The 24,686-nt window shown below is 40.7% G+C and overlaps 1 protein-coding gene across 1 annotated transcript in view; it reads left to right on the forward strand.

Moving 5' to 3' along the window:
* The window catches only part of LOC310913785 (netrin-4-like), a 47,285-nt gene that overhangs the window by 10,480 nt on the left and 12,119 nt on the right, over positions 1–24,686 (forward strand). Inside the window, exons 3-5 of the mRNA XM_083869479.1 lie at positions 10,061–10,324; positions 22,646–22,772; positions 23,125–23,313. Of these exons, the coding sequence (XP_083725605.1) occupies positions 10,061–10,324; positions 22,646–22,772; positions 23,125–23,313 (580 nt within the window). The remainder of the gene's footprint in view (positions 1–10,060; positions 10,325–22,645; positions 22,773–23,124; positions 23,314–24,686) is intronic.

A 24,686-nucleotide genomic window follows, 5' to 3' on the forward strand; every position in this document is an offset into this window, starting at 1 on the left:
AAATATCACAACTGTCACCAGGGCATCCCCTCAAACACTGACTCAAGTGACTTTGAAGGCAGCTGACTGAATCCCCACCAGTATTTTTTCAGTGTTCTCTGCGTCTTTTACACCTCCACTCTCACCTACCCAGTTACTGATTCTGGCTAAGCCTTGAATTGCTGAGGGCCTCACATCACAAGCTGACAGCACGTCTGAAATGATCAAAACTGTTCCAACTTAAGTGCTAATTAATGCTCTGACATAAATGCCAGTTTTCTTTACTGAGAGGTTTGAAGTCTTTTTCACCACATGAGACTCAGGATATTCTTGGGTCCTATTCATTCTGAGAATGGACACAAATTCCTTTTTTTTAACAGGGCACAAAAGGAATTAAAAAAAAAAAAAAAAAAAAAAAAAAAAGAGAGAGAGATGGCCTAGTGAAAACACTAGAACACTTAGCTTTAAAACCCATGCTGGGGCACATCATGAAAGATTTCAGATCAACTGGCTTCCAGAACTGAGAATGTAGGTTTGAAAGGTGAAAGGAGAAGGTGGTAGAGCTGCAGTAACCTACACACATCTGTAAACTGAGATACATCTGTCAGCACATTCTGGCCACCAAGACCACTGAAAGAGTTTCTTCCTAAAAGCAAGATAAAAAAATTGTCAGAAGAGAAAATTTTAGGAGACTATAATGGAGCAAAAGAAATTTGGATGAGTGACATGACAATGTCACAGCAGAACATAATGTTAAGGCATATCCCTTGTCTCTGGTAGATTGCCCCTTATTTTCCACCTCTGACAGGGTCATATATCTCCATTCCATCTCAGATAAGACACACCTGAGACAGAAGGCATTGGGGAAGACCTCATATAGAAATACTAGGAGATTACTCTCTAATATATTTTTTCCATTTTCTTTTACTCAAGCATTTGTTAAATCCCTTACTCCCTCCCATTCAGATCCAGAGTACTTGAGTAGATAGAATCTATCTGAAATCCTAGGATCCTCATCATCACTTCATAAACTGAAACCAACACCATATTTTTAAGGACTGTTTATCATCTGTAAGTGCATCTAGAGGGAATACTGGCATGGCATCTTATGAATCATTTGAGACCTTTTTTACCCACTTGTCCATCCATCTGTTCTTCTAACTTAAAAACACTGTACTGTATAGTCATGGAGCCTAAAACGAGCCTTCAGGTCAGCTAACATAAATCAAAACTCTGGCCCAAACAGAAGGAGAAATTACCACAGCATTGCATCAGACATCAATGTGAGTTGCAGTTCAAACATCATGTGGGGAGAAAAGGGACCGAAATGTTTGAACCTGCATCCTGACAACACGTGCACTCAAGGATCTGAGAGATTAAAAGCACGTTTTTAATAAACTGGACTATCAGGAAATGAAAACAAATGTTCTCCTCCATTGAATATGATGTTTGCATGAAAGGAAGACATTAGCATGCAAAGTGGGGTGGAGCACTGACCTGCTCATAACCACCAGGCCCAGAAGGAGACCCTTCCCCTACTCAGTCTAGCTAGAGGAAGGGAGTTCTGAATCAAAAGCTGGTTCATTTATGTGAGTGTCTGTGTGACAGATGACACCAATGAAGTGTGATATAATAAACCCATTACTGGAATTCACTGGGGGCTGGAAGAATTGTGTATGCCTGAATTAAGTAACTGGTTTCTATGGCAACATGTTAAGTGTGCCTTGCACAGAAGACCTGTTCATTCTCCGTTTTGTATCCTGTGGTGACCTCTTTAGGGACAGAAGTCCCCAGCAGCGCCTTTTGTCAAAGATGAGTGACCCTCTTTGTAGCTAAAAGACATTTAATCACTCTTCTAAACACACTCTACTCAGTGAATACCAGACCATGACAGGTTGTGAAGGGTGCAGTTCTGTCTGCTTTGAAAGTCACCAGGTTGTTCAGAGAGAAGCCACAGTCAACCCTGTGGAAGGTCTTTTCCTCTGCACTGATGCTGAAGCCTCTGCCGCCTTTCTTCATCCATGGGGACTTCCTGAGCAATAGCTGTGGCACAAGGGGCCACTTGCATCCAAGCACCAAACAGGGCTCTGTGTGGGATGTATGTGATCCTGTTCCAAGGACCTACATTTTTTGCTGCCTTTTCTCGAGCTTCTCTTTTACTGTATTCAAACCAAACCTTTTGATAAACAAAGAAGTGTTCTCTGTGCACACACCCCCACACCCCTCATTAAATGGCAACATCAATAATTCAAGAGGTCACCACTGAGGCTTCGATGACTTCTTTGAGTTCTCATCTCTTATGGGAGTGGGGTCACTGGAAAGAAACCTGCTCAGCACATCACAAGGTTGAATTCCCAATAGCTAAGATTCAAAGACAGGGCCTTGCACTTCAGTGAATAATCCAACAGTCATCAGGACTGGTCTCTAAAAGTTGCATGATGCTCAGGTTATTCCAACTTCCAGCTGGGTTATTCCAACTTCCATCTGGGAAGGATTCCAGGAGGGATTAGTCACTAGTGTAGGTAAGTGCCTGATTGTTATGACTAGGGCTGTCTGTTCAGCATCTCGTTTAACTTGAGCTGCAGAGCAGATAGAATGCAGAGACAAGTTGAGAGGAAGCAGTTAACACCAGCAGTGTAAACAAGCTGATAGCACTGCCAGGCCGTGCTTCCCTGGAGGAAGCATTAAGGGGCTCAAGGATTTGTCTCTGAAGGGAATTTGAACTGACTGAGACTCATCCAGCAATCCCATCCCTGGCAAAAGAACTCGAGGAGGGCACCAAGTGTCCTACTCTGACCTGGTTTGTAATGAACCATTTCAGAAATGTTTGGAACATTATAAATCAGCCAGAAAGACACAGCAGTGGGTTTTCTTTAGCACTGCTTCTGCATTTTCTGATTTTCTGAACATACAAGGCAGCAGATATCAAATTATTTTTTTCTTCTCATCCTTTTTTATAAAACCTTAGTGGAGTTGCAGGCATTGTTTGGGTTTTTTTCCAGGTTTCAAGTGTGAAAAAAATTTGTTGCATAAAATCCTATGAAACTTAGTAATTTATTGTTGTAATTTTCAAACTCCAGGCAAAAGAACACTTAAATATTTGCTCTGCAGTTGTCCACACATCACTGTCATGGTGAGATTATACATTTAGCTAAGTCTGTTCATGTGTAAGATTTCAGCCAAGACCTAGAGATATAAATGGCTCCACTTACAAGAAATAGATGCTCTCCCATGAGGACACAGCTTGGTTGACATGAGTTGACACTGATGGTGATTAGTTGTTTTAACTTTCCCTAACTATCCAGCAAACAGTGAAATGAGTCTTCCTGTTCTCAATCCAGTTCCCTGTCAGGCTGTTGCATCACAAAACTCCTTTGGCATTTCAATGTGCTTTTGCCATTTCAGAGCAAGCATGATCCTCATAATGAAAAAGGACACTGCAGTTCATGAGAGAATGGAAATGTTCTCATATCCCTGTGTAAGGTGCTGTTGTGTAGAATGGAAGGAGTTTTTCCCATTCCCTGTACACAGACTGGAAGCTGAAGGGTTTTCTGTCAAATAATCTAGAGTTTGTGTTCCAACTACATTACCTGTCTTATAGAGGGTACTGCTTCTCCCTACAACCCTTGCCTTTCTACATGGATTTACGTCTGCAGATAACCTGAACCTACAGAATACAATTTGTTTGAGGAAGAGAAAAAGTATGCATGGCTCTTAGATTTGTCTGACTTCATTATGCCATAATCATATTGGCAGCCATGCCTAAATATTAATATTAAAATGCCACACCAACTGGATTACTGGAATAACCTCAAAGCAAATGCAAACTGAAGATGCATCAATCCTTTGATTTGGAGAATACAGAATGAATTCAGGATGCCACTGTATTGGTAGTAGCTGAGTTTAACCAGAACAAAAAAAATTAAAAAATCAAAAGCACAATTTCTTCTTTAACAAGCTACCATATTCCATACTGGTTTCTAAGCTTTGCTCTCTGGAAGGACAGAAAAGCAGCAGATCTTGACAGAAAAACACTATTCCATGAGTTGTCAGAATAGATCTTATAATGGCTGGGAGAAGAGTTAGATTTTTCTCTGTGTTCCAAACAGTAAATCAGAAAAAATACTACTTCTTAGTTAAGACTTCTGTACCACAAGACAGAAGTCCATCAAATAAAACGGAGGATATATGCCACTGGGTAGGAAAAATTCTGAGACAATTATTTACTGTTCCTTTAAGAACAAAATCAACTCACATGAAAATCTCTTAATGAAGAGGATTTAGGAGTGATGAGAGTTTTTATTGCAGCTTCCTTCTGATGGACCCAGTATAAACACACAGATATTTCTGACCTCATTAACCTGATTGTGTGCAACATGATGAACAGAGCTTAAGGATGATTTGGAATATCAAATTCTTGCTCTACATGAGAATCTTCTTTTGTAGGAGGCCATGCATTGGCACTGCCCTCCATGTATGATTCATATTCCTTGACCTTAGGCTATGAGTTTGCAAGGGGGAACCTTTGTTGTGTCCACATCTCTTCTGACTAATACTGGCTGGAAGATCAGGTTAAGAAAACAGAATTAGATGGATCAGGAATGGAAGCAAAACCTATGGCAAGAAATCAAAAATCTGAGACACTGTCTCCGAAATGAAGATGATCTCTTGATTGGTGATAAAACAATGTGAGTCTGTGCCAGCTTGTGTACAGCAAAACCAGACATCTAACAGTGGTTGCCTTTCAGGTTTGCACACTTACAGCATTTTCCAGACTTCCTTGCTCTTAGGAAGGTCAGGAGAGGACAGGGTAGTGACCATCTTTTTGAGGCACAGCTGATTGACTTTTGAGAATGAGAATGACAAATATGCACTCGATAGCAGATATGCAGATAAGCATGAACATCCTACTCAGCATTCAGTGCCAGCTCCTGATTATAAGAGAAACTCGTGGCCTAGGATGTATTTCCACAAAGGGTTAAATTATAAAGGTGCTGCACACCTTGAACTTCCACTCAATTCAATGGAAAGATTTCTAGGGTGTCCCTAAGCAGACTCAATCATCATCAGATTTGCTTTCTGCAGTTGTGCCTATGCTACTTTTATGACAGCTGCACATGGATGTTTAGGAAAACAACTGGGAGATTTCAGAGCAGTTCATTACAGCAAAAAAAGAACAGAGCTTGCTACCAAATAGAGATTTCATTAGATGAGAAAGAGCTTTACAGTGAAAATCATGGGAATCTCTTTTCAAAACTTGCATCTTACTTAAAAACAAATATTTCTTTTTCATTATTCTCTCTTCCTATCTTTTACATGAATGTAATGGAAAACTGAAAATTCACGCAGTAGCTCTGGAAAATGAAAAAAAAAAATTGCCTTTCTGCAAAAGGCAGAAGTCAAATGTCTATCTGTATAGAAGGAATTTGCTTCATAGGCTTTAGAATTACCAACCTTGTGAACTGAAATAAAAGGAACAAATAACACAGTGAAAAGGTGGAATGTCTCTTGCTACAGATTTTAACTCTCGGAGTTCACTAATATTTAGATCCATTTATAATCTGATCTTTAATAAATGCATGCATCAACAGTTGAGCTGGCCAAACTCTTATCTTTTGTTTGTAATTATTAAAATTGCATGTATAGATATCCATCTCCAGGAATTTTCAGGGAATTTTCCAGATACAAGTTTATTAATATTCCTCCCATTGCACATAGTGCTTGAATACCAATATCCCGTTTTTCTGGAAAGAAAACAGTACATAAAACTGAGTTCCTACTGAAATCAATCCTGAACAGCATGAGGCCCAAGTTACTTGCTGAGCCTTATAGTGAACAATTGTGCTGGGGCTATGACCAAAGAGTTGCATTCCCCACTCTGTATTTTTATCAAAGAGATATCATCTCCCTTTTTAAAGAAATAGAATTCCTTCCTAAATCATATGAAATTGTCAACCCATATATATAGCTACCACCAATCTGTCTCTTAATTTTGGATCTACTTTTCCTTAGGGAACTATAAACCCAAACACAGTCATTTAAAACATAGTCATGCATTTATAACACAGAAAAAGTTTAGGGAGTTGGTTTTGTTGGGTTATTTATTTATTTACTTATTTATAGCTGAATTATGCATTTATGAAAAAATAATTCCTAGCATGTAAGGTGAGATACCAGTTCTTTTAAAAAAAATTATCCCAATCTAGATTTTTGAAAATAAATACATATAGTAGACTAATGAGGAGAAATTACAGGTACTAACATCTTTTTCTTGACAGTATGGCAGTCTATATGTTAAGGAACCACTTTCTGACTGGTACTTATATACGAGACTAAACATTCAATCAAATATTAAAAATTAGGCAAGAAATGGTGATTACCTTATGCAATTACCTGTGCCCAAGGATTTTAACCACCAATATTTCAAGGAGAATGAGACATCCAGAAGAGAGAGAAATTCCATTTTCTACTTTTATGCATATGTGAAATAAAACTGCTAAACTGGTTTAATTATGAAATAAAAGTGCTACCTCTGTGCAAAATGTAGCTCACCTAAACCTACTTCTACTGGCACAATATATCTGCTGGTCAAAATGTCTTTGATTTTTACAAAGCTAAGGAAGGCTAATTCCTTACTGGAGGTTGAATCCTAGAAGAACATTTAAGTGCAGCTCCCATAAGACTTCAGTAGTGTTATGTCACCCAAATCAGATCTTTAACACTTAACAAGACTTGCCTTGGGAGAAATAAGGACAAGCAAGTCCAGTCTCAGCAGTGAGCTTATTCCAGACAGAAATGTGTCATGAATTAATCATACAAACAAACTCTTGTACCTCAGCTGGAATGGAATACTGTTTTTTCTTAAAAGGATGCCACAATTCCTATGGGACTTCCAAGCTATTAATGTCTCTACTCGCAAATGATGTTCAGTGTTCTAATGGGATATGGAAAATGCCAATGCAACTCCTCTCAAGAGAGGCAAGGCCAGAAATGAAAATATTTGCAAAACAATAAAGCCACAGGAAACCAAACCTTTTTCTAAGCTGTCAAGCAAAGAAACAAGAAAAAAACCAGTCTGGTGAAAGCAAGTAGCTGTTTGCTGAGAGAAGAGCCCCCGACAGCTGCTCTTTGCCTAAAGATCTCAGTGCTCTCAGAATGCAAATTATGACATGGGGAGGATGGATAGTTGACTAGAGACCCCAAAATATGAATCCATCTGTTTAAACTTGTCATACAATGTAGAAAATAGGTTTCTAGTAGTGCACAGGATTTTCTTCACACATAGTACAGCGCAAGACTATTGCTATCAAGAAGATATATAGTGCCAGAGAGGATAAAGAAACATTTTGGCCATTATCTGCTGATTTTTTTCAGACAGACCCAGTAAAAACTCTTGTTCTTCACCTCATTCATTCCTCCTCTCCGTCTCCTGTAAGGAGACCCATAGCTGTTCACAGCTGGGATCACTGGCACAGACCTGAGGCCTCTTGCCCAGCCTTTATAACATATGAAGGACAGTGACACAGAGTCCCCAGGCAGTGCAAAGGAGAGTGGCTTTATTGCAAAAAACAGGCCTTTTTAAGCAGTTAGCCAGTTATCAGTTTACACAGTTTTAAGGCAGAACAAGCCCAAGTCAACCAACCACCATGCACCATGGTGTGGACATGCAGCGGTCACAGAGCACATCTCACATCTCTCACCTCTCTTGTATGTCTCTGCCTCTGTTCTTCCAGCTGAGTCCCTCTTCCACAGTTCCCTTCTACTTAGCCTAATTAGCAGGCCTGAGCCATGATTATCCAAGGGTAACAAGGCCCTTATTTTATAAGGCTTTACCTATATGCAACAGTATAAGAAGGTCACTGGCAGGACCAGAGCAGATCTTGCAGAAAGCAGTGCAGTATTAATTACCTTTCAGATGTCTATTTTATGGAGTGAAGTACCTCTAGCATCTATGCTCTCAAACCTGGCTCTATCTGGTGGGTATCCTCTGGAAATCCATATGAAAAGAGACACTGTTTTAACTAAGCAAGTATATTAGAGAAACCACAGAGAAGAATGCTAAGTGTGAGAACAAAGCTTCTAAAAGCCAGTGACTAAATAGACTGCTTTACCCTCGATTCCTCTAGTTTACGCCAATTTAAACAGTTTCACAGAAACTTTTAACCATTCTTTGAGATCTCTGAGCTCAGCAGCCTCTGCAGAACTGTTCCACCCAGTTCCCTGCCTTGGTCTTAGTTTAGCTGACCACATGGGAAGGAGATGTGTGTGTCCTGGACACAACCAGGTGCTCAGGACTCTGAGAAGCCACTCCACCTCTGTGTGGTCCACAGGGGACTGGGAAAGAGAGAGGGTTCATATAATGGTTTTCACTAAAAGATCAGACCATCCTGGATTAGGGGAACTGGACAGATAGGCAAATTTGGTCTTTGTCCTGTGAATCCATCAGTAAGGGGAATGCTGGGCACCTGGACAAAACAGAATGAGCCATTTGCTTATGGTTCCATTGACCAGGGGAATGTAGACACAGGGATGGAAATGCTTGGGCTATTTTGTCATGGCTTCATTGGTCAGGGGAATGTGGGCACCTGCATTGCACAGCCTGGGCAATCTGCCCACAGCTCTATCAAACAAGGAACTGGACATCTCTGATCTCACCAAGCAAGGCTGTTTGCAGCTTTGTAAGTAGCTGACAATATAAGAGAAGAGAATTAAAAGAAAAAAAAAGGAACAGAGTTAATCAAATAGAAAACACTGTGGACAGATTGGAGAGGTACCACTGCCTCTGTTGGGTTCTGTGCAAAGCCTGCAGCTGATTCTGTTAATTAAGGGTATTTTTCTCCCCATATGCCATCAACATGTAACTGAACTATCTCCTAGGCATGTACCACCAGCCCTTTTGTGGCTAGTGCAAACAAAAAGAAACAAAAGTATTTCACATGCTACAAGCATTTAAACTGGTCAGTTCACTTGGAAGAAAGAAAAAAAAAATGAGAGAGAGAAAGAGGGAATCCCTATGGAAACAAAGATTTCACTCTGCTAATACTAACAGAATGAGTCAGACAGAGACTGTGACCACTTGTAAAGCAGGGCCAAAGAATCCCAAGGGCAAATCCCTCTGCCATGATGGAAAATCTCAAGCAGAGGAGGAAACAACTGTCAAATTGGAGTTAGCACATCTAAGCCTGGAAACAGTGCTAACAGTTCTGTATTTCACTGGCAAGGACTGCGGCGCAGCCCTCCATTATCAACCTCTCCCAAAAGCAACAGAAACAAGCAGACCCCAAGAGACAGAGAAGGGTAGAGTGCTGATGAGCTAAAATTCAACAGTCACTGTTAAATACCAAATTAGAACTGTGATGCTCAAAACCCAACTGTCGCTGATCTGGAGAACTATCAAACAGCAGAAATGCTGTGATGAAAGAGTAACAACCTACAGATAGCAGCAGGCACCAAACATCTTGGGTCTTGAGAACTCACTGCTCTGTAGCTGCTTCTAATAAACCACCTGGCCTTGTGTGCAGACAGGGCTCTGTCAGTGCTCACTCACCCTAAGCTGAGCTGTGTTTCCAACATAGTTCATATGACTCAGGAAGAAGTTCGATCACAGTTTCCACTTCTTTCATATATGCCCTTAGTGTCTTTGTTTACCTGACTCTAGAATTCATGCTAAAGTCACGCTCCTAAAATGCTTCCAGAAATTGGGATGGCATTAACACTGCATTTATGCCAATAAACCTTGGATTTCTCTGAGTGACACTCTTGTCACTTGGCTCAGAAAGTCAAGGAAGTAGGCTTATCTTGTCCCTTAACATATTGGCTGAAAACTGCAAGAGGTGATGGGGCTCAGTAACCCCAGGGAGTGATGTTTGAATGAAGGTATTTTCTATCTCACATCTGAGGTGGGATTAAAGGAGGGACACAGTCACTTGCTGTGGCTTGGTAATTCAGCTGTGATGCTCTGGGATCAACCACAGCCCCACAACTGCTCATGCAGAGTCTTACTGCTATTTCTTGAAGATTGTCATGCTGTGTATGCAGAGTCCTGTTATCTGTTCTGGGATGTGAACCTTCTCTCTTCCAGGTGATTTATCGTGCCTTAAGTCCGGCTAACAAGATTGAAGACCCTTACAGTCCTGAGGCTCAGGATCTCCTGAAGCTCACCAACCTACGCCTGCTTTTGTTAAAAAGACAGGAATGTCCATGCCATGGCTCAGGATTGGTAGAGAAACCCCAGAGATTTGCCCACTATGCTATTTATGACCTGATCATCCGAGGAAGCTGCTTTTGCAATGGACATGCAGAGGAATGTGAGCTTGCCAACAAGACACGAGTCGTGGAGAACATGGTGAGTTCCAGACATTTATCAGCTCACTAGACTTGCTACGTGCTTCTGCTGCCTCAGCCTAAATGTATATTTTATGTGTCATCCTGTCCCAGCCTCCCTAAGCCTATTCAAAAAAAGGGCAGCACAGTCAATCCACATTACTGAAACCTACACCACTCTGGGAAAATATTTCCTATACTCCTTTCTACAGTTTCATGGATAATAACTGCTAAAATCTCTGGAAGTCAAATAAATTGCAAAAAACTCTGGACCTCAAGATACCTATAAATTGAAAGGGGTCTTTGTAATTGGAACAGAGATCCAACCGCAAATACAGTGAGTGAAATCTCCTACTTATATGCCTGCAGAATGAATTTCTTTGATACAAAATCTGTCCTGAGCAGATTTTCAGCATTAGATCTCAGATTTTCTGAGTTTGTGAGACATGAGCAGTTCTTTCATAGTTAGGGTTTCAGCCATACTTTTAGGTTTTCAACCTTCTATGCTGTTGTTACTTTACAACATAGGCAGCAACATTCAGGATGTGAAAATAATTTCCGCTCTCCCACTCTTTTATCCATGCATCTTAAAATAAGTTAGAATATTAAAAAATAAAATAAAATCAAATCCAGACCTTGTAGTAAAATTATTCTGTAGTACTTGGAGTGTCCCTTCTCTGTTCAGTCTTTTATCTGCATTTGACTCTGGATGTACACAAGAGGAGTTGTGTTTGAATGCACACTCAGACATTGAAATTCAGAGGAAATGACTGGTGACACCTTTTTGATTTCACTGCAAGCGTTGTGTAGAGAACGGTAATAACAGTAATGGGGAGATTTAATCTAATCAAATATCCAGGTACATCTAGGCACATACATCAGAGATGGAATTCAAGCCTCATTAAACTAGTCCATATCTCCCCTGGATCCAGAAGTCTCTTTCTTGGTATTGGGCTTGGAAAACCCAAATAACCCTTAAAATTCTAGTCCACAGTGCATTTTGACATAAAAGACCCAAGAAAAACATCCTAAGCTAATTTCTGTCCCTTTAGATATATGGTGCACTTGACATTTTGGTTTATGTTATTTTGGAATGTGTATTCATTGTCTTCCTTTCCACTTTCCTAGGTTCAGAGGTAGGTATCGTAAGATAATTAGGACTGTATGACTTTCAAATAATTTCTGAATCTGTTCCATCTGTGGTATAAATCCAAGATTCAGCTACACTATATGATACTATCAGATTCAAATAATATAGACTCACTTAAATCATAACTGTGTGGAGAAAAGCTGTTTAAAGAGTGGATTGTCCTTACTGCAAACTGTTAAATAGACACATAGTGAAATCAAATAGATGAATAACACACTAAGTGAATGCAGCTGGTAGAAAAACAAACATTCTGCCCATCAGAAAAGGAAAACAGAATACTGTGTATGTTACTGGCATAACCACTGTAAACTATGAGTGGATATTTTTCCCACTGGTCACAAGGGAGTAGAATCTTCTTGTGCCATCAATGACTTCACAGGGCAGAAGGTGAAATAGTTTTGATGAAATGCATTTCATGAGTGACTCATGTCCCAGGGGAGAGAGGGTGGATGCAGCACATGATTCGCACAGATATTATCAAGTCTTTGTCTAAGCAAGGATTCAAACACAGCTGTGCAAAAAATAAGAACAGCCTTCTGTAGTTTTAACTGTCTCTAGAATCCTAGAAGAGGCCTGGAAAAGACCACACTAGTGGGCTGGTTTGTGTCCTCACATAGAGGTGTGATCAAGCACACCTAAACCTTTCCCTAGTGAATGCTTGTTGAATGAGATTTTCCTGACAAGAACATTTGAACCATCAGTAATTGTTACACTTTTAACATTTTGAAAGCTCTTCTTTAGTGCCTGCCTAAATAACCTCTGCTGCAAATTAAGGTGATTCCTCATCTCCTCTTCCCCAATGACCAAAGTGGCAGTTGATCCTTCTTCTGCAGATACAATTGGAAGGTTCTCTCCATATCCTTCCTTAGGTTCTATTTCTTTTACTAGCCAGACAAGTGTGAAATCTTGGGTGGTAAAATTCTTAAATTCTACTCCCAGATCACACAAGCCTGGAGTAAAGGGATCATGCTACTGTATTCATCTTTTCTGTGCTTTTGACATTACAACTGAAGTCCTTCTCAAACACAAAAGAAAACCCACTCCTGGAAGATCCAGGTTCCTGGATCCTTTTACATTTTATCTCATACTTACTAATAATGATATTGTAGTGGTGAGGGGAGAGTTCGCGTAGGTCCAGATCTCAAGATTTGGTTTACACAGCCAGCATAAAGGAGTTTATGTAAGTGCATAACTTTTTGGCTTGAAATACAGTAATCTCCTTGCCTACAAGCAGGAGGAAAAGGCCTTTGTTGTTGAGGGTTCAACACCAATGATGCAGTTCCTATCAGCCAAACTACACTGCAAAAAAATCTTTGCCATTTTGTAATTTCTTGGCAGAGGAAAAGTGCTCTGCTTTCAGTCACATGGTAATGGTGACCCATATAAAACAGGGTGTGGAAAAGATGTTACAAACACTGCATATCCAGAAATAATCTGATTCAATCCACAGGCCATATCTAATATTTAAGGTACATATGGGCTGAATAAGTCCCAAAACCCACAGTTTTTAATGTGGCTGATGTCACATCATTCACAGATTGAAGGCAGAGCAGCTTTGTTTCCTAAGATGCTGTTACATAATTAAATAAAATGCTGCAAAACATAGAGACCTCCACAGAAAGTCTTAAGTACTATGAGTTTCAGCCTCTTAATTGTTCATAGTCCTCCTATGATGTATTTATCTTCTGTAGTTAACAAAAACAAAAGCAATATCATGTAGAATACAACTGTAATTGTTTGATATGAGACAAGCCCAAAATCTGAGATCATTCTGCACTTGGGTCTTAGAAAATGCATTATTTTGTTAAGTTGCAAGTCTGCTCTTCTTACTCTGACAGAAATCTCTTCCATTTGAAATACTCCTAACACTGCTAAACTGATACTACATGGAGGCTAAATAAAGGAGAAAATCAAAGTGAATTTCTTGATACTTTTGAACCAATATTTTTCAATACCATTTTGGACGGACTGGATGAGCTGTGGCTGTTAGATAATCTATCAATGTTCAGTTTATCTGTGGAAATGTCACTTCAGTCAGGGCAGCCCGTTCAGTTTCTGGCTCCTCCACTGAGGCTGCCACTAAGAAATGCAGCTCCGTGAGAAGCAATGTCACAGATGCCACAGTGTCATAGCAACAAATGGATACAAGAAAACTGCAGATTGTAAACCCAACGTCCAAATGGTGCATCATTCCTCATACCTTGAAATCCTGCATAGTTTCATGCATATTTCTGGTCATAAGTTCGTGAAAATACAGCAAGATTCAAAATAGGTCCACAGATTCCAATGACAATATTCTCTGATTTCTTATTTTAGAGCAAAACAGCAATAATTACTCTTTCTGTGGGGATTTTGTGTGTGTGAGGATTTTGGGGGGGGGTTTTGGGGTTTTTTTTTTGTTTGTTTTGTCTTGTTTGTTGGGTTTTTTTTTGTGGGTTGTGGGTGTGTTGTTTTTTCATGTGTGTGTGTTTGCTTTCTTTTTTAAAGCAAGTCTTGTTTTTAAACAAGCCATGCAGCCCCTCAACACAATTTATCTAGATGACATTTCCTGTATAAACTACTGTCAATATCATGTTGGATAAGAGGAAAATTTGAGAAATGAAGATGGGAGCTGTAAACAGGCAAGAAACTTCAGGACAAACATGTCTTGAATTTTGTTGAGGTTTGTTGCTATTGACAATAATGTTTTCTTGGTTTCTATTTCTATTTTAGCTTTCCTCAGATCAGAAAAATAAAAGGAAACACAGAGATGTCATTCCTTACCCAACTTCAATAGCTTTATATGGTAGCTAATGGCAAAACCCTCCTTTCTGAATATCACAGCCTGCATTTTTCAAAATCTTACAAATAGGTTCTTGGTGGGGGTTTTTTGGGTTTTTTGTTTTTGTTTTGTTGTGGTTTTTTTTGTTTTGTTTTGTTTTGGTTTTTTTTGTTTGTGTTTTTGTTTTTTAATGGAGGCATTAATATGTTGTTACAAGTGAAACAACTGCCAGGACCCAGCCAGCTGAATGCATCTAGTTTGTTCTATGGTTGGATGCAACAGAACACAATCCTGTCCAAGGTATTGACAGTACAGAATGTACAAAGTTATGTGTGTCTCTACAGAGCTGTCAGGTTTAGGATCTGCTTTGATGGCCCATTTTAGCTGAGTCCAGAGGTGCTTCCAGAACAAAGTTTATAAAGCAGAAAGTGCATATGGACAGAACACAGAATCTAGACCAAAGTCCTTTTTGTTTGCCAAACATTTCACAATTCTCTTTCTAGCTCATGAGAAGTAAATTCGGAAAGAGGAAAGCAAATGTGGATTAAAATGTTTTTGTATAAAACATTAGGGTTTTTTCTTTACTTCCTAATTATTGGTACCTACACTGCCAGGAAATTCTTACACGTGGCCTCGGATGTTTCTTTTGCTTCTTTATCCTGTTTACAGAGACCAACTAGACTCCCTGTGGGCCTGATCCTCCACAATGAAGCAAATGGAAAGTTTTCCACTTACTTCAAAGGGAGCAGGATCTGGTTCTAAGTAGGATTCCTTGTTTGGCATAATGAAGGTTACATAACATAAAACTTGCTCTTTTTACATCAATTTTCCAGGTGACCAGGCTGTAGTAACCCTTACAAATATTTTCTACCTCCTCTTCAGATATTCTGTGCAATTCTGTTTATAATCCCCAGATAAGTTTTCACATTATCTAATTCCAGCTGTGCCCAGAACTCAGAGATGCAAAAAGTGCCACTCACTTTCAGGACATTTGAACAGTGGTATTTACCGATTATTCTGTGATTCAGGCACTCAATATTAAAATACTGAGTCTCATTCCCCTTTCTGCTTCCTCCATTCTTAAGACACTCACCAAGAGCTGGTGACCTGCTGTAACTGAGATGCTGCATTTCAGCCTGACAGCTGTTACTTGTGTGCAGTTTGTTACAGACTGATAATGGAGATACTGGCACTGCAGGCAAAAATAAGAGAACAGCTTTCCCCCAAAAGCAATAATAATCAAGGTAGAATTCAGAAAGAAAACAATAAGAAAGCGGAATGGAATGTGGACTGAGGGACAGCCAGGTGTGTGTGTAAAGCCTGAGGAAGGTGAATCAGGCAGAGGGTAGAGTTGTGTCATGAAACTGTTACAGGCTGAGAAATATCATCTTGTTACTGTTCAAAAAGTTTTTAGGGATGTCAGTCTGAATATTCAGCTGAACAACACTGTCACTGATTTTTCTCCACCATTACCAATTCAGTGAATTTGAAACCAGCAGCAGCTCATTCACTCACTCACTGCTGTGGAGATCAAAACCTGTATGGGCTCAGCTGGCTCTGCCACAAATTCCCAGATCTACTTATCCCTGTCAAGTTCCCGCAGACTTAATTTACCAAAGTCACCAAGTATGAGCCAGAAACTGAGTTCCCTCAGAAAACACCACTATATGTAGTAGTTTTCTGACATATACATATATTAAACCTTTTCTCCGAAAACAGCAAGTGACAGAAGAAAATAATGGCTTTTCTCATTCCTGATTAGAGTAGGAATTTGAACTGTCCATCTGCCCTCAGCAGGCACTGTAATCTGGGACTTCCTCCCAAATCACCCAGTCTCTTTCCAACTTTGAAAAAGTTGAAGGGGATTTTTAGTTTGGCCTCTTACAGTTTGTATGTGATCTCCTTAGGACTTGATATTCAAGGATTTCTTATAAATCTGCACAGATATGTCTTTCCATTTGGAGAGACCAAAGAGCCCATTAGAGCTGCAAGAGTGTTGTGGTTTGAAAGCAAAATGAGTGAGAGGCTCCAAGTCAGAGATACAATTTAATAAGAAGAAAGGTAAAAAGGTAAAAATAAAATAAATGCAATAACACAAAGGGCCACTGACAGAGTCAGAATACAGCCTGAGCAGGATGGTGGAAGCAGTCCAGATGAGGTGGTCGTCCTGAAGCAGTGATCCTGTAGAAATGTCTGGTAGCTCTACTCCTCTGGGAATCCAGTAGGTAAGGGCTCCTTGCACTGTTCCAAATACCAGCTTATATCCAGGTGAGAATGCTTGGCTCCTCCCCCTGGGCGGAGCATCTCACAATGGGATGATGAGTGTGAAGTGGGTCCTTGATGGTGTGAAGTGGGTCCTTGATGATAACTCCTGGAGGGAGTTACCTGTGAGTCATGGGCAAGGCGTTAATGGGCCATTAGCAGAAGACAGCCCTACACTAGAGCTCTGTCCCACTCGGTTTCAAGAGTTCATGAAGATGGTGATAGAATAAACACTTTGTGTACATTCTATACTACAACCCAGGACAAAGAGAAACAAAGCAGAACAGCAGACACTGTTTCATTTAACCATGCAAAATGACCCAGGAAGAGTCAATTTACTACAAGCAGGTAAGGGGTAGCATCTGGTGTCAATGTGAACTGTGGTATCCCAAATTTCCCTGGTGACATTACAGAGTGAATAGAGTCCAAAGGCAAACATTTTTTCTGAATCAGCAACAGTTGCTCTGACCTGGAAGGCTTCCAAATTTAGCCTTCATTCATTAGGAATAAAGCCCCCAAATAGACTGAGAGTAGCCCACGGAAAAGAGCAACAACCACAACCTTTACTGGAAGGACAATAGGTAAAGAAATTAAATGGGCAGAGAGAAAGCAAGAGGCTTCAGGTATTATACAAAGCTGAACATAGTTTAGAAAAATTTAAAAACTGCAGGACAAAGAGGTTGAGAATTTTCTCTCACTCTCTCAGCTGTGGATCAGAATTCAGGTGAAGAAGCTTTGTGCAAAAATGACTAAGGATCATGTAATTTCCTTGAACTGCTGTATGAATACAGGATAAAGTTCTATGCTATGTGCTATAAATCCACCAGAAGTTACAGAGCTCAATGGAACTACTGGATGAAACTCATGGCTGAGTATAGCAAGTCAAGCTAAATGATTGGAACTGATTATCCTACATTAAAATCCACAAAGCTATAACCTCCTCTATGTCCTGATTCAAAGCTGCTCAGGTGGCTGATGTACAAATCAAAGCCTTTGGCAGCAACACCAGACTTGTAACAGCATGACTGTACTGTGAGACAGCTGAGGGAATTAATCCAGATTAAAAATACTAGTGCCAAGGAAAAAAAAAAAAAAAAAAAAAAAAGCCCTTGGTTTAGCTTTTTCCCAAACATGGTTTGGTTTCACAGCTCAATTTATACATAAGTCAGGGCATGATGTAGGTGACAGCATAGAAAGAAGTAGTAAGGAAATATCTCAAATTGAGATTATCCAGAAAAAGTTTACATCATGAAGCCACGGTCCAAGAACACAGATGCTGTACCAAAATACAAAAGCAGAACTCACTTTCACATGGCCATTAAAGCCAATATGATGGTGATTCAGCATAGCAAAACATTTGTGTTCCTTTCCTGGACTAATAATATCCTCTAAATTCAGGTATTTCAGTTTATAAATATCTACCCTTTGCAAAATTGATTAAAAAACTTGAAGCATGTAGAAGCCAGAATATCGGCATTTAAAGCAACAGATTTCATCTTTCAAAGCTGACAGCCTGCATTAGTGACAGGACCAACCCTAGCTGAATGCACTGGGAGACCAGGAGTGCAATATTCCAGGTGATGTTCATGGGACTTCACACTGGTATTATGAAATGGGGAGGTTTATACAATCACACAGTCTGCCTGCCTGCATCTTTTTCTCAGATCCATTTCCCACAATAACTTTGGAAGATACCATCCAGTTTCAAAAAAACTTGTGAGAGTGACTGAACTCTCAATACAATGAATGGGAAAGAGCCTCAGAGACAATACAGTTATCAGAGTAATGAGGAAAAGCAGATGAAGGGAAGTGTCATAAAAATAAATTTCATAATGTTTCCAAAGTACTCAAATACTGCAGCAATGAGCACAGTGGAGAAGCCCATACAGGCCTAAACACTTTTGTATTTAAGGGTCAGGATATGTCAAGTGCAACCTATGGAACAAAAGGATAAACTGAAATATAGAAGTGATACAGAAATCCCCTGGATCTCAATTTTTTATCTGCTGTACCAATACCTGTTTATGCATTCATATAAATCACTGTCATAAACTACTCAGGCTTTAGATAAAAACTAGTTTGTTTCCTAACTGGTGGCATGAATCTTGCCTCTGTTGCTCACACCTTGCTTTCAGGCTTCCTCCACCTGGATTGCCAGCTCCAGATGAAGAACACTGAAGTATTTCCTACCTCAGGCACTTCCCTGTAGTCAGATATCCTAAAGATTCCAAAGACAATAATCCAGTGGCAATCAAAGTGTTATTATTCGTGTCCTGAAGGCACTAATAGAACTTTAACAGTCCTGACCAGCTCCACCTGGGACTCTTACCCGTGCTCTCTGGCCACTGGATTTGGGGTCCTATTCAGCTCAGCCCTGGGCTCTCACAGCCTGTTTCAGCTATGCTCTGGGTGTGCCTGTTTGTGTCCCTGCCTCTGGCCCTGCCACCTGGGGGGGGGGGGGGGGGGGGGGGGGGTGGGTGCTGGGGCTCTGCTCTAGGTCTGTACCTTCCCTCTGCACCTTTCCCTGGTGTGTGCTGTGCTTGTCTCCCATTCTGCTCTCTGAATGGACTTTGCATTCATGTTGTGTCTTTCTTGGCCTGTCTCTTGCTGCTCCTGAATTATCCCAGTCCCTTTCCTTTTTGTTTCTGAGCTGTCCCTGGACTGTAGTGCCAGCTCCCTGCCCTGCCCACAGTGCTTGGGATGGTGCCCCCTCACAGCCTTTGTTGTTGAAAACCTCAGCTTGTAGCTCTTTGGCCCTTAAAAAGCAGCTGGTTCTTGCTGCTTCCTGACAATCCTCTCCTTATTAATCATAGTTATCTCTATGTAAATCTGATCCTGCTTTCAAGGATATAGAAAAGTGTCAGCATAGCTCCCCTGGATCTGTACTTGTCTGATTATTTTCCTTGGCACAGTGTTTGTGTTCCAGTGAGATCCAGTGCATCCCGAGATCTTGCATTTGGCAGAGATTGCAATTTTCCCATTTTTTGGTCACACTTTGGTGAGAGAAATGCTGCCTTATTTCAGCAGTGAATAACAACTCAGGGACACACCTGTTCTCCTTGTGCTGGTGTTGAATGTGATTCTCACGTTCTCCGGTCTTTAAGCAGATATCCCATTTCCTATTTCATCTCACAGCTTCCTGTATTTCATTCTTGTTCCTTCCTGGACTTTAGTCTCTGGCTGCCTCTCCTATCTCTTCCTCTCTAACAGAACAAATTGTCTCATTACTCACAGCCACCTCACCTAGCCTTATTTCACCTTATTTCATCTCACACTTAAATGTAACAGGTTTCTTCCACAGCTTAGCTTTACCTGCATTAACCAGTCTTTATGTGATGGCCACTTACATCCATTAATTACTTTTCTTGTGTGTTTGATGTGAGCTGTTCATCTCTGTTCTCTTCTATCCAAATCCTTTCTGTAATTCATTGTCACCACACGTTGCACTCTCTTCTGTAGCTGTTTCACCCATGAATGCTGAGATTACTCTCCATGGAAAAAATATTCCTTGACACCCATGCACAGACAACTCATGGCAGACTTTCTCTTTTTTTTACTTTATCTTTGCATCATTACCAATCAATTTCTTTGCCTTTTTCTTAAACCTATACCAAAAATGTTAGTATTCAAATCTAACACTTTCTAAAGAAGTTCCATTCCAGCTTCCCTGTTTCCCTGTGCCTGCTCAATGGCTTAGACAAAAGGGCTGGAAAGCCTAGCAGACAGCCAGCAGGAGAACCAATCATCCTTCCACATGCATTTGGTAGCTGTTCCATAGAAGGGATCACAGGTAGGAAGCTGCTTCTCTGCCTCTGTCCTGCTCACAACATGCCACAAACTACAGTTCACAACAAACCAGTGGGCACTGAGCAGACTAACACATCTACTTTCCAAACAATAACTCAAGCTTTCCTGCTCTCTCACTGAATTTTACTGTTTATTTTTCTGATTAATTGTTCATGAGCGTTCACACCATCTGTGCTGCACCCTGTAAGCACAGGATCCTGTGGAATACTGAATATTTGATCATGGCATTCAATGCTAAAACAAGATTGTTTGGTTTAATTCTACCATTTCTCAATGGTAGTCTTAGCATTTTTCATATAATTTTTAAAATATAGTGAATGCACAGTTTTTGTGTGTATTTCTAAAAAATGAATTGGGCTAATTTACAGATTTTACATAGGAATACATTTCAAGAAGTATTTCCTAAGAAAGTGAGGCGATCTTGGATTTTGTTCCAATCCATTTCAGAATGAGCTGTAAAGTTCAGGTGCTCAGAGCACCGTGAGCAGGCAGCCAACCCGCCAGCTGGCCGTGCAGGGGCCATGGCATCAGCTGCAGCCGCTCCCTCTGCTCGCTACATCACATTCTGCTCGGGGAGGATTAGAAACCAGGGCAGCGGAGAGGAAATTGCTGCAGGCACAGGAGTTTGGGGGCAGGAGAGCACCTCCACACTGCTGCCCTGTCAGGGGCCTGCAGGGAGAGCCTGACCTTCAGGAAAGACTATGGAAAGCCAATTCACACCCCAGTCAAAATGAAATTTCAGCCTGGTTGTGGTGGTTTTTGTTGTTGTTGTTGTTGTTGTTGTTGTTGTTGTTTTTTTGTTATGTGCAGTGGGGCAGAGCTGTGCTGAGCTCAGGATCCTCAACAGCCCACGGAGAGACAGGGGTCTAATCCCTGATTTCTGTGCATTTCCTGCTCTAGTACAAGTGTCTCCTGGCATAACAGCAGCTGCTCTTGTGATAAATGTAGAACATGACTTATGGTACCACCCTTCCCTTTCTCTCACACTTATGCTTGACATTTCCTCCAAAAAAGTATGTTTGAAATCCTTTCCCAGAGGCATTGCAAACAGATATTAGAATACTATCTATTTCTTTAAAAAACCAAACAAAACTAAGCAACAACATAAAAACCCTTCTGTAATGCTGTTCTTAGATGTGGGTACAGAATCTCGTGCACCAATTCACAGTTTATTGTGGAAGTAGCTGCTTTACTCCTGGTGTGTAAAATTACAGAGCAGAAGTAGTTCCAATGGTGACTTTTTCTTTGAAGGCTGGACTAGCTCAGTTTGCAAGGTCTGGTTTCTGGTGTGAATACTGATATGTGTTTGAATATTTCCATGACTACAAATCATTATTGTGTTCCAATGAAGGTAGGTAAGTACAAAGGAAGCAAGTTCTTTCTTCAAGTAATTTTCGAACCAAAGTCACAGAAAGAACTCTTCAGCCAGTCTTAATCAAGACTTTTTGCACTTTATTTGCCCATCAAATATTATGTATTGTTTTCTGGCTTAGATGGGTTTATGTGCTTCAGACCTATTCTTCAGCCAGCTTTTGCTCATTTTTGTTGAACATCTTCTAATTCCTAATTTATCTGCTAATAAGATGCTCAAACTGAACACAGTATTGTAGGTAAAATTTTCTGTCCCTTTGGAGTTACAGTGCTCATAGTTCCATAGCCCAAAATTTTACAGGGCCTTTTCTACTAATATAATTTATATATAGTGATATGTAAGTCTGGTGCCTACTGCACTTCAGTTAAAATATCAGTGCCTTTCTCATAGAATGTGTGGTTTTAGGTTACTTTTCTGAGGGTTGGTATTTTTCCATTTTTAACATTTTCGCTACATTTTTAACTGTGCTGGGATGTCCAGGACTATTTGCTCATTCATCTAATAATTTATAACTTAGTAATTCGTGGCAATTACACTTCCCTATATTTACACTCTCTTTCAGATGAGTGTTAATGTCAAATAAGACAGAGCCCAGCATCCTCTCTTAGCCTGTGCTCTCCTGTGACTTGGCTCTGCTACCCAGAGTATATCTGATACTCTTTTAATGTTCTTGCCCTGAACTTGTAAATCAAAATAAGACCTATTAGCTCACCCAATTTAGAGTCTAGAGGTTGTTCATCAATGCAGTAGTTAAATAGCCAACTGAGAGTTAAATTGTTGCTATGTGCATTTTGTAAGATAAAGGAAAAATTCTACATCATTAATTACTGTGAAAAGAGAGAGCTACGCATTTTATCTCCAGGCTCTGTGGGTTTCCTAGAGAGCCAGGCAGCTGTGTGGGAATTGTGCAGAAATCCCACCTCCTCATGAGGCTGCTGGGGACTCCACCTGTTCTTGTAGCTATTTGACTGTACCCTCTTTCCCCTGACAGGTCCATGGGAAGTGTGTGTGCAGACACAACACGGCAGGGGACCACTGTGAGAAATGTGCTCCTCTCTACAACGACCAGCCTTGGAAGCCTGGAGATGGGAAAACAGGGGCACCAAATGAATGCAGAAGTAAGTGGAAGGGAGTTTACTGAGCCAGGCTCTCAGGGTGAGCACTCACCATATCAGCAGGCAAAGCTCCCCTACAAACACTTCTGTGATTTACAGTAATGATGCCATTACAGAAATTTGGGATAAATTGCTGGTCATTGATGGAAAACTTCAGTGTGCATGTCGTTTTTCTGGACTGGGGCTACTGGGGAGTGGAATTTACAAGCCAGAAATCTGGTTTTCATGTAGCTACACCCTCTCACATTCCAGGTTCTAGCAGGTTTTAAAATACTGCCAGATTGATTTGGAAAATGCTACCATGATCCCTGTGTCAGTTACAAAAGCCTGAAGGCCATTCTCTTGTCCTCACCAGAGTGTCGCTGTCACAACCACGCCGAGAGCTGCCACTTTGACCTGAGTGTCTGGCTGGCCTCGGGGAAGCGCAGCGGGGGGGTCTGTGACAACTGCAGGCACAACACGGAGGGACATCGGTGCCAGAGGTGCAAACCAGGCTTCTACCGAGACAGGGAGCAGCCCTTGTCTTCTCCAGAGGTCTGCAAACGTAAGTGACCCTGTTACATGAGGTGAAAAGGGAATGGTGAAAGAATCATTGAAAGAACAAAGTAATTTCTATAGAATCAGTAACACCTATCAGTAACTCATGAGTGTTACTATCTTTTCTTTGTATTCTTTTCCTAAGCTACAGGGGGTTTTAATCAAAGGTAATCATCCTGATTTTTTTGTGTCTATTGGTCCCCATGCTATGACACATTTTTTTTGTGATAACTGATTCAATTCTCCAAATGCATTTCCTCCTGGGGAAAGGTACATTCTTCTTGTGTTTGGTTTTAAATTAATATGGTTCCTTTTCTCTTGAGGCACATTTTATTTACCTGGGGTGTTTTTCTGTACCTCTCAAGACTGTGTGAGCCTATGTGCAAGCTATTGTTAAATCCCATTTGATTGACAACATCTGTGCACATAAATACATACAGTGGATTCAGAAGATACAGGAGGCCCGGGACTGTGCGTATTCACTTGGAAGCAAATACATCAGAACTCAGTCCGACTTATCTCCACACTCTACAGCTGTTATGGGGTGCTCTGCCCAAATAAATTGCATAATCATCACTTCAGCAGAATGTGTTAGGGTGTGTCTCGGGCACAGAGGCAATAATGGCTGCACACAGAGGATGTACAACGTCTGGATCAAGATAGTTTGCACCCAGCCAGTCTGGCAAATAGCCCAAATCTCCCTCAGTTAAAGTAAACATTTCCTACGTACCCTGCCAGGTTTCATGTCTGATTCTATCTCACATCTGTTTGAGAGGTTGCTATTTCCAGCCTAATTTCATTTTTCCTTTTGGATAGTTTTCCTTCCCCATAGCTCAGTTGCCAACATAGAGAACATCATCCTCTGTTATCCAACTTCTTGCCCACTGACATAATGAGCTTTTGAAGCTTTTCTGACTTTCATTCTTCAACATGATTCCTCCTTAACACTTTGGTTACTCCTCTCCCTAGGACTGTGAGTCTTATGATATTGCTTAAAGTTTCTGTGCCCAATATATCCAATGTTTCTGCTCTTTTGCCTTCTTCCCACTGAAACCTGGTGACAGTAGACTGCTCCCACACAACCTTTTCACAATGCTCATCGCAGAAAATGGATCAGCAGACAGGGTAGAGGGTGACCTTATCTGGCTCACCCTGTATCCTGCAGTGTTCTATGGTGGCCCCTTTCTAGTTCTGTTTCTACTCTGAGCAGATTTGCTACAGGGAAATATTGTAATAAGAGCAAATTGTTGTGCCAGAAGATTAGCTTTCAATCTCATAGCACCTGAAAGAATCTGTGTATAAACTCTTGTACTGAGCAGCAGTGAGATGGTGCAGTAACCAGCATCATCTGTAACACTAGATAACTGCTAAAGTCAAGGA

This window comes from Zosterops lateralis (assembly GCF_965231275.1).
Source record: "Zosterops lateralis genome assembly, chromosome: 11".
Classification (NCBI taxonomy): domain Eukaryota; kingdom Metazoa; phylum Chordata; class Aves; order Passeriformes; family Zosteropidae; genus Zosterops; species Zosterops lateralis.